Consider the following 11,045-nt stretch of genomic DNA (forward strand, 5'->3'; position numbering starts at 1 on the left):
TAGTAAGCTATGATTTTAGTCCCTTCCCCCACCCCTTTACTGAGCAATGTTAAAGCAAGAAGTGAAGAAATAGATGTGATTAATAATCCAGTTTACTAAATGTGTGTTTAAGCTCAACTTTGTAATGACCATTCCCTGCACACAATGAAGGCAATAAACAGATGAATGAAATGGGCAGTGAGTTAACAGAAACAGAGCTTCTTAAGAAGTTTTTTTTTTACAATATGCTTCCAAAAAAATGTTAACACTGCTAAATATAGTTTTTAAAAACTACATGTAATGGCATAGAAGCAAGTTGAATCATAGTTTTATTCAGGTCACACAGGTGAAAGTTAGACACAGAAGAAGCATGTTAATTAGTTAAAATCATGTTAGAGTCTTGAAAATTCTTGTAGAGCTCCTACTTGGAAACTGTACATGGGCAGCTTCCAAATCACCTTAGTCTTAAGTTTAATAATTCAAAATATAAATATAAGAGGAAGTAATATACATATGTGTAAGCCATTTTTAAAGCTACCGTGAAGAGCTCTCCTTTGTTTGGTGTATTAATCCTGTTTCACCTCTCCCTTTAGATGTCTCTTCACTCTAGAATAGGGACTGATAGAATCATCCATCACAAAATCATACAGCACTCTTATCCAGGAGTTGTACTGGGGCAAGTTGTCATAATATTCTGCTGCTATTTTTTTCACCTGCAGTAAAAACAAAACAAAAAAACCCCAACAAACATTTAAAAGATAAGGCATTATATATAGTACCAACACTTTATATGATTAACAGGTCGTGATCAAAATATTAAAATGTTTTCCCTTGTTTTAGGGATTAAGGGCCCAAATACATTGTAGGGCAGGCTAGACTGTCTGAAAGCTAAAATTAACTTCAGAACACAAAGCTAAATTCAAAGCAGTCTGCATTACAATAGTAAGTATGTCCAGAAAGACTCAGCCTCTTTAGCAAAATGGAGGAGTGTCAAGGCTGTGGAGGGGAGTGGTGGCACCAAAAGCTAGCTAGTTAGTTATTGGTGTTACTACTATGACTTCAAACTAAGCTACTAGGTAATCGCCTAGAAGAAAAAAGAAACTGGGCAATGGTCAGGCCGGGAGTTTCTGAAGTTTAGAAAATGTCCAATCATTTTCAGTAATTTCACTACCAGTCTTTGCACAGACAGACATAACTCACTCCCCTGCCCCATGCCTAGTCAACATTTGGGGTGCAATGTCCTGTTTTTCGTTTTGTTTTTGTGTCCCATAGCATCTTTCACACCGAGGGCCTGAAGAAACACTTCTTGTGGTTAATTTGAAAACTCACGGGACTGAGTCGGATGAAGATTTGGCTGCTGGACCACTTAATATATAATTTCAACTCCTAGAATTAGATTTGGATCCACAAATAAACACCAACAAAGCAAATAAAAGTGCACCAAGGAAATTCGGTAAGGCAGGGACAATAAGTTGCTTGGAAAAGAAAGATTATCATAATGTAAATGTTTGTTTTTATTCACAATACTTCCTCATAGGTGGCTGGAAGATTAATACATACCCCTAAGGCACAACTTCAGGCACTGCTAATGTCCTTCAAACACCCTCCAGAAGGCTCCTGCTTCAGTTTTATTCTCCTAACTATCCAAAAGTCCTATAAAAATTTTTTTTCTACAAAGGTGGAACAGAAGTTACCTTTTCTTTGGGAAAGAACGAAGCAGCTTAGAGTCTTAGAGCAGTGGTACTCAAACTTTTAGGTCTCGGGATCCCTTATACTTTTGAAATTAACTGAGGACCTTTAAAGAGCCTTTGTTTATGTGGTTTCTGTCTATCAACATTTAGTATATTATTAAAATGTAAAAAATTTTAAAAAGACAAAATTAAAAATAACTGGAAACTTTATATTATTATGAAAATCGTGTTGATCTCATGGACCCTCCTCCTGAAAGGGACTCAAGGATCCTCGGACCACACTTTGAGAACCACTAGTCTTAAGAGTAGTTACTCTAAGATTCAGTGATTTACCCTCATCAAAAGGTCACACATAGAGTTCCCTTTCCCCAAAGTGCCCTCCCACAGAGATTACCAGCCATTTACAATGCGTGTATATATATTGTATGAACAGTTAATAGCATGTTCCCTCTTTCATTAGAATGTGAGCTTCTTGAGGGCAGGACCCATGCTTTTGCCTTTCTTTGTATCCCTAGCACTTAGTACAGTACCTAGTAAACTCATAATAAATGTTTGCTGAAGAAAGACTTATTAGAAAAGTATTAAGCACCTTCTATGTGCAAGGTACCATGCTAAGTAGGTAGTGCTGGGGAGAGAAAATAGTCCCTACATAAATCCTAAATAAATTCAAAATCTTTACAGTAAAATCACACAATTCTTAAATTTTAAGCATAAACAAATCTGATCTAGGTGATTCCCAATTGTTTATTAAAAGAACTGAGGATCAAAAAGATAAAGATAAAATATGATTTATAGTCTGAAATTCCCTAGGAATGAAGGAATAGAATAGCAAAATTTTCATCGTATGATGAAAGTCTGCAAAAGGTAGTGAAATGTTACTCTATCTAATCCTTAATTTTAGCCCCTAAATTGAGTTTCAAATATTATACAAAACAATTCTCAAAACATCTGTGGAACTTTAAATTATAACAATAAGCCGAAATAATAAATTTAAATTATCACTGAATCCCATTTCGTACGTTCAAGCTCAGCGCTTTTTTTATAACACTTTTTTAAAAATGGGCTAAGACTAAGAAGATCCTGATCCTAGGTCTAATGTAGTGAAGACTTTGGGCAAATCTTTTAACTCTATAAACTTGCTTCTTCTTTTCTAATTCAAATGAGATTACTGCTAGCAGCAACAAGTCCAGGAGAGCTAATAACAACAACAGCTAACGTTTACATGACGATTACTATGTGCCAGGCATTGTGCTAAGTGCTTTACAAATATTATCTCATTTGACCCTTATAACAACCCTAGAAAGTAGGTACCATTAATGTCCCCATTTTTCAGATGAGGAAACTGAGGCAAACAGAAGTTACTTCACTTGCCCAGGGTCATATTTGGACTCAGGTCTTCCTGGCTCCAGGTCCAGCATTCTAACCACAGAGCCACAGACTATGCTCTTTTATTTGTGGGGAAGATCAAAAAATTCCTAGAAGTCATCCACTTTAATCAGGACAGAGAAAACAGGGCAGAGTAGGAAGTTAGGAATCTTTGTTGGTACCACTGCATTTGGTGACAATTAACACTGATCAAAATGCAAATTCTACCCAAACTAGACCAAGTTTCCACAGTATACAAATCTGTAGATTATGAGAAAAGTAGTATCTCTCAGAAATTTTCAATTCAAAATGTGTTGAGCTTTTCTAGTTGAACCATAAAGAAAAAAAGAAAAGAATTCATTTCACTCAGACAAGAGGAAACAAAAGTACAAAGCTGAAAGACTGGCCTCACACATCTGCTATTCATACTTGCACATGGCTATAACGACAGAGTAAGCTGCATAATGGTTTCAGATTACACCACAACTGCTTTGCTGTTTTAAGATTTCACCAGTGGTAAAGTCCCTAGGGTTTAAAAATAAAACAAAAAATTGACCTAACTACTCATCCTAATGATAGAAACCCCCCTTATGTCTTTATTTTTTTTTTAATTTTTATTTTATTTTTTTGTTTTACGCAATTGGGGTTAAGTGACTTGCCCAGGGTCACACAGCTAGTAAGTGTCAAGTGTTTGGTCTGAGGCCGCATTTGAACTCAGGTCCTCCTGAATCCAGGGCCGGCACTCTATCCACTGTGCCACCTAGCTGCCCCTTCCCTCTTATGTCTTTAAAGCAATGGAATCTATTAACTATGTAGGACAGCAGCCCCTTCTCCTTAAAGAGAGGCCAATCAGGTAGTAAAGAGTTTGCTAAAGTGAAGTAACAATTGCTAATCCAGACTTTACATTTCTGAATTGTCTAGTCTTCTCCAAGAAAGTTTGGCATACAGGAGTAGATTCTTTAGATGTTGTAAATTCTTCTAATCTATAGGTATTTATTTCCTTTTGGTTAGGGGATAGTTTTTGGAATTTTGCCTAGAAGGCTCAGAACTCAAAACTTTTTGCACAGTTATATTTAAACCCACGATAACAGCTTTCAAAATTCTTCCAACTGCCTCATCTAGTTAGAGGTGATTATGATTAGCGGAGCCTCAGAACTTCTCCATCACTTCGGGCCACAAGATACCAGCAGAGAAGAGGCATTGTGGTGTAGTGGGAAAAGTGCTGGATTTGGAGCCAAAGGCCTAAGGGTTCCAATTGCAGCCTACTATTTACTAGCTGTGTGAGTCTGGGCAAGTCAACTTTGTGCAACTCTGCCTCACTCAAATCCAATTCTCACAAGAATCAAGATATCACTGGTCTTCTTCGAGTCAAAGGACAAAATGATGACCTTGCACAAGTCACTCCACTTGTGAGCCTCAGTTTCCTTATCTGTAAAAGGAGGGAGCTGGGCTCCCTGATCAGTAAAGTTACTTCCAGTTCTCAATCCTATGAGCCTAAGTTGGCCTCTCTAAAGGCCTATATACTGTTAGTACTTTTAAGAATGGAAAACGCTGGCTTTTGACAATCCTTCAGAAAAATGGATTTGTCTTACCGAAGAGTCCCTCTTTAAATCTCGTTGAGAGTACTCTCTTGCTAGTAGCAAAGGCTTTAGCTTTCTCTCTGACTAGTTCATAACAATTGCATAAACCAAACTGGAAAGATGGAAATTTATTCCTCACTGACCTTACTGAAGGACTCTCTTCATTGTATACAATTTGGGATTCTTAAAATTAGTAGCTAAGATTATAAAAACCTATTTGACACTATTCCTGTTCAAATTAGGTAAATCGGGAGTAATCATTCTAAATACTCCTAGGTACACAGAGAAACAAACAGCCTTAACAAATGAGCAAAGACTTACCAATGGAAGGTTCTTTCCAGGAACGTTGGGAAAGTCATGATGTTCATTATGATAACCTACATTAAAGGTTATTAAATTAAGAGGTCCATAATACGAAAAAGTTTCATGTCCTTTTAAAAACATGTAATGTTCAGCTATGAAATGTCCAGAAATTGGGTGCAAACCTAGGCCAAGTACTGAGCCTGCAAACACGTATACAAGAGATTTGATTCCAAAAAAATAGTAAATAAAAATGTCAAAACTCAATTGAGTCAACAGATTGATAACTTCTAAATAAGTAATTGGCTTGGGGTTGATGCACATTGGTCGAAAAGCATAAATGAGTGGCTGAAGAATAACCCATATAAATTTTCTAAAACGAGTACAGAAAAACCAGCCCTCGAAATCAGTGGGAATATCCACATCAACACCATCCCCTCCTAGGTATCGATGATGATCCATGTGGTACCTCTTGAAGGAAATAGAGTATGGAACGCCAAAAGGAAGATTTGCGAATATTCCAAAATACCGGTTCCAAAGAGCATTGCAGTTGCCAAATGCCAGGTTATGAGAGATCTCATGAATAGCTAAGGTCATTGAATGACTAATGCAGCTGCCAAAGGCATAAGCCCAGAACATAACCCATTTCCAGTCCAAGTCTTTTACTAAGTAAAATGCAACCAACTGTGCAAGAACCATCAAAATCACAATCCAGATCAAGTTGTAATCCGGTTTCATCAAAGATTTTATTTCTGGATACTTGGCTGCGAAGAGAAGGAAAAAAAAGAATTAGTAACAAGAAAATAAATACTAAAAATAGATCAGTGCTCCAAACTAAATGAACTTTCATATTTGAATTTTCAAAACAAACTTTAGACTCAATGTAGTGCACACAGCCTGGCCTGGTGTCAGAAAATCTTTTGTTCTACAATACTAATAACCGAGGTAAATAAAACAATGCCTGACATTCATGTAGTGCTTTAGTGTACTTAAACACTATCTGTTTTGATCCTCATAGCTATTATTTACATAGTGCTTAAGGTCTGCCAAGCCCTTTGAATATTTTCTCATTTGATCCTCACAACAACACTGGGAGGTTAAGTGTTGTTATTATCCTCATTTTAGAAGATATTAAACTGTGGTAGGCAGAGATTAAGTGACTTGCCCAGGGTCATACAGGTCTCAAATGTCTGCCTCTTACAAGCAAAATTGTAATGAGTTGCAGAGGAGGAAACTGGGGTGGTGCCAGTTGGAGGTGGGATTTGACTCAGTGCTCTTCTCACTACATGGAATTCTACTAAATGGCTGTGCAACATTAAGCAAATCAATCAAATTCTCTGAAACTTAGTTTCCATATCTGCAAAATAAATGGAATTGGAATAGGTGATTTTTGATTTTTAAAAATACCTGCAGCTCTAAAATTCTGATTCTAGGGGCAGCTAGGTGGTGCAGTGGATAGAGCACCGGGCCTGGATTCAGGAGGACCTGAGTTCAAATCCGACCTCAGACACATAACACGCACTAGCTGTGTGACCCTGGGCAACTCACTTAACCCCAATGCCTACCCAAAAAACAAATAAATAAGTAAATAAAATAAATAAAACTCTGACTCTAAAGTTATGCTTACTTATGATTTTGGCACGACACTGTAATTTGATCTGTTTTATTCTTGTCTTGTGTTCAACATACAAGCAGTGAATTTTGAAAAAAATATTTAAAGTCAATAAAGCAAAACAAAAAAACCCTCTGTATTTCGAGATGGGTATACTAGTAGTAAAAGGTAACTTCTGTAGATGAGAAGAATGGGAATTGTAAAGACTAGAACAGACTCTGTACTACTACTACTACTCAATTTCCATTTCCTAGCCCCCTACCCTGGGCCCCATCATCATCTCTGACTCAACTCATATAGAGTCTACACTTTTCTTCTAAGTCACCAAAATGTTCAAAGGAGACTACATTCAACCACTAATGGAAAAACATTATTCACAATAATCTGGATCTAGCTGTATGTTGGATACGGAATTGGATATGGAGTCAGAGAAAGTGAGTTCAAAGACTGTGGCATCCTACCTGTGTTACCCAGGGCAAGTTCTTCCAACTTTAGAGTGAAAGGGATGGCCTTAATAAGCTCTGAGGTGCCTTACAGCTCTAAATTATCATCCTATAATTTGTGATACTGATATGCTTCACTCCCTTCTATGCACAAAAGCATTACCTGAACAAAAGAAAAACTGCTTCAAGGCTGAAAGCAGTGGTTGTATTTGTCTTGGGATGACAACTGGGTTTTCTCAAGAGACTGGATCTTTCTGATAAAACAAGTCTTTCTTTTAGAGTGTTCCAGACAACCCAAATGGAAAAACTAGCTCTTTTTTCTCCCCCTGAACATGGAAGGTGACCATAGCAGAACATTAGAAATACTATTTTGAGTATAATGGAGAGGTAGAGGCTGGAGGCTAAGAGATCAGAAGGCTAATACAAAAGGATCTTAGATTTAAAGTGGGAAGGGCTACCTTAGAAAACATGCAGTTTAACACCTTAATTTGACAGCTGAAGAAGCTGAGACTTTGGAGTATTGAAGTGACCTGCTTAAGGTTATACAGGAAATATCTGGCAGAGCTCAGCCAAGACGTGATGAGATCTGACCCAGGTCAGGAGTACAGAGAGCAGTGAGAGAATCCAGAGACTATGCAGAGGTTCAACTGAGGGGAGAATTTGCCAATTAGCTGTAGTGGAGTTAGGATAAGGGAAGAGATGACCATTTAACCATAGCCAAAAAAAGAGAAAATTAAGAAGAATGGCATATGATGAAGGGAAGGGAGTGTGAAGAGGAGTTCTGTTTTAGACTTGTTGAAACTATCTTTAAGTAAACTTTTTTTTTCTTTTTTAGGCAATTGGGGTTAAGTGACTTGCCCAGGGTCACACAGGTAGTAAGTGTCAAGTGTTTGGTCTGAGGCTGGATTTGAACTCAGGTCCTCCTGACTTCAGGGCCGATGCTCTATCCTAGCTGCCCTTTTAAGTCAACATTTTAACAAGGAAAAAAACCAATTTTGACTTTTCAGCTTTATTGTCTATCTTATACCTTATTTTGATAGTTTCCTTTTGTTAATATTAAATCTACGCAAATTTTTTAAAAGTTAGGTATCTGTCTTATCTTCCTAGCTACATTTCGGTTTCTTTTAGGGTAAAAACCATGCCTTATTCATTTTTATTTGACCCACATATGTCTTGTACATGTGTTCTCTAAGTATTTTATCAAACAGGTAGCCAATTCCTAATATTTGGAAAATCCTTACCAAATATATAAAATATGAAGCTTTGTTGCATTTACCTCCTTTATAGTTTTTAAACTGACAGATGCTTAACCCAATACATTCATTTAGTTGAACAAGGTGATAATAAAAACAAATCATTAAAATTTGTTTAAAAAAGCATGCAAAATACATTCTAAATGAGGGTTTAAATCTCCTCCAAACTGTTTTTAACGAGGAAAAAACTCGAATTGTAAACATAATCATAATCCTAAGTAGGATTCTTAGTGATCTGAAGCACTACATGTACTTCCTTGGTGGTAACATTGAGGCAAAGTTTAGGGAAAAAAATAAAACAAAACTAAATTATTGTCAGGGACAGAAATTGTCCATGTCAATTTCTCATCCATTAATTTTTTTAATACAGGTTAACTATAGAAAAAACTCTTGGACAAAAAATACTGTATACATCATAACGGCCACCAGTAGCCAAACAAACCCACACAGATCAACTGAATATTTAGAGCTGGAAGGAACCTCAGAGGCCACTGTGTCCAAAAGCACCATTTGGACAGAAGAGAAAACTTAGGTGCAGAGAAACAAATTACTTTCTCAAGGTGGCATGGCAACAGAGTGGCAAATTTGGAATTTGAATAGAAGTCCTCCGATGACTCCAAACATAGCTGTGGTCCCAACTGTGTCATGCTGCTTCTCTTATGGTACTCTTGAAAGTTAAGCAAGAGCTAGTGAAGGGCAAAAGATCACTTTCGAAAAACAGAGGAACTGGCTTCTAGGCCAGATTTTGTACAAACTTACCCAATTTATTTCTCAATTTAGCACGGTGCCCACATAGCTGTGGTCCCAACTGTGTGATGCTGCTTCTCTTATTCTACTCTTGAAAGTCAAGCATGAGCTAGTGAAAGGTAAAAGATCACTTTCGGAAGAACAGAGGAACTGGCTTCTGGACCAGATTTTGTATAAACTTACCCAATATATTTCTCAATTTAGCACAGTATCCAGCACATGGTAAGTGCTTAATAAATGCTTGTTACCTTGATGACTTCATTTAATGCCACCTTTTACAGGAAGCCTTCCCTAATCCCTCTTAATTCCAGTGCTTTCCCTCTTAGTTATTTGCTACTTATCCTGTATATAGTTTGCTTTGTGTATAATTGTTCGCATGTTGTCTCTCCCATTAGATTGTAAGCTCCTTGAGGGCAGGGGATGTCTTCTGCGCCTTTTTTTTGTATCTCTACTGTTTAGTACAATGCCTGGTACATAATAAATGTTTCTTCACTGAGTGATTGATTTCCTCTCTGGGTTTCCAGTTTCTTTCCTCTGTGGATGAAGGAACTGGCTTAGATGAGGCCATCTAGCTCTTCCCTTTAATAATCCTAATGTGTATGAAAGCATATTGAGCTAAAAGTTCTGTACTAAGACAGGTATCTTCATGTTATCTGGTCAGTAAATGACATGAAGACAAGCCCAAATTCAGGTCCTAGCACGCCTCTGAGATGCTGATAAAAAAAAATGCATCACCAGTTCGCTTTGACCATTAAGTCTCTCTGGGTTGGAACCTGTCAATCTCTGCACCTATTTTGAAGCTCCCGGAAGATCGATATGTGGAAACCATACCCTCTGTTCATTGGCAGGAGGGAGGTAGCCTGGACCTTCGATTTTACCCCAGAAGTTCTGCAGCACGTAAGGGGAGGGATGACTAATACGTTTCGGGCACCGCGATCACTCCAGTGCCAGAACATCGACATCGGAGGCTGGCTCGGAGGTTCAGCTCCCTCTCATTTCCTCCCCAGGCCTCACCACTAATCTCTGGCAGGACACAAAAGGATGTGGGGGTGGGGGAAGGAAGGCCTGCGGCCAGGGCCCCCAGCCTCCCGGGCCCACGCTCTCCGCCAGAGGGGGAGGGGAGAGGGATGGAGAGGGAGGCCGCGGACCCAGCACCCCGCTCAGCCAAGCCCGGGGGAGGGGGCGACGGTGAGCAGGCCCCGGACGACGCCCCTTCCCTCCCCGGGCAGGCAGGACGGGGACGGTCGGGAAGAGGGGGAAGGGCCCCGCGCAGGGCCTGGGGGCGCGGCTGGTAACGGGCCCGGGCCTCAGCGCCGGAGGGAAGCGCTCGGTCCCCGCTCCCGCCCAGGGTTTGCAGGCTGAGCCGAACCGGTCCCGGGGGCGAGGGGAGGCGCGGAAGAGGCCTCGTACATAACGGGCCGGGGCGGCCGGCGTTCTCACCCAGGATCTCCTTGCGGCGGTCTGCGTGCGGCTGGTCCGTGTAGACCCATTCGAAGTCCTGCCGCGACACTCGGGCTCCCATCGCGGCGGCGGCGGCGGCGGCGGCAGCACGCAGCCTTTCTCCCGGCACGGGCTGTTCCGGCGCCTGCGCGCCACTCCCTTGGACCCCGGCTGTCCGCGGGCCAGACCCTGATGCGGCAGCTCCGGCGAGCCAACGGGCTCGTCTCCGATGGCGGCAGGAGGCGGAGGATAAGGACTTGGCAAAGGAAGGGGGGCGGAGGTAGGGCCCCAGCCCGGGCACGCAGCGCCGGCATCCGGGGTTGAGTGGCGGGCGCCGAGGCCCGCCCCCGGGAGGAGCGCGTGCGGCCCCGCCCCGCCTCCGCCCCCCTCGCCCCTCCACCCCGCCCTATCCCCTTCCACCTCCATGTTCCGCCCCTCCTCCTCTTCCTTGCTCCCCCCCCACTCCGCCCCTCCTGGTGCCTCCCCCTCTCCACCCCTCCTCCTCCTCCTCTTCGCCCCTCCTTGCCCCGCCCCTCCTGGTCTCCCCGACTCCCTGCTCCACCCCTCCTCCTCCTCCTTCTCGCCTCCCCCCCTTCCCTGCTCCACCCGTCCTCCTTCTCGCCCCCTCTCGCCCC

General features: G+C 41.2%; 1 protein-coding gene across 1 annotated transcript; it reads right to left on the reverse strand.

Annotated features, from left to right (window-relative positions):
• Positions 1-290: 290 nt before the first annotated feature.
• DEGS1 (delta 4-desaturase, sphingolipid 1) lies at positions 291-10,695 on the reverse strand. The gene is made up of 3 exons (XM_020982183.2): positions 10,411-10,695; positions 4,937-5,679; positions 291-692 (listed from the first exon to the last, which is right to left on the reverse strand). Exons 1-3 carry the CDS (start codon positions 10,490-10,492, stop codon positions 546-548), a joined length of 972 nt encoding a protein of 323 aa, XP_020837842.1. The 5' UTR covers positions 10,493-10,695; the 3' UTR covers positions 291-545.
• Between the last annotated feature and the right edge of the window lie 350 nt (positions 10,696-11,045).

Source organism: Phascolarctos cinereus, unplaced genomic scaffold, assembly GCF_003287225.1.
Source record: "Phascolarctos cinereus isolate Bilbo 61053 unplaced genomic scaffold, phaCin_HiC Scaffold_5;HRSCAF=322, whole genome shotgun sequence".
NCBI lineage: Eukaryota > Metazoa > Chordata > Mammalia > Diprotodontia > Phascolarctidae > Phascolarctos > Phascolarctos cinereus.

Coding starts and splice junctions, on each gene's coding strand:
- DEGS1 (XM_020982183.2), bottom strand. CDS start 10,492: ATGGGAGCCCGAGTGTCGCGGCAGGACTTCGAATGGGTCTACACGGAC. Junction 5,680..10,410: donor CCGCCGCAAGGAGATCCTGG/GTGAGAACGCCG, acceptor TTCTCTTCGCAG/CCAAGTATCCAGAAATAAAA. Junction 693..4,936: donor CTGGAAAGAACCTTCCATTG/GTAAGTCTTTGC, acceptor TTTTTACTGCAG/GTGAAAAAAATAGCAGCAGA.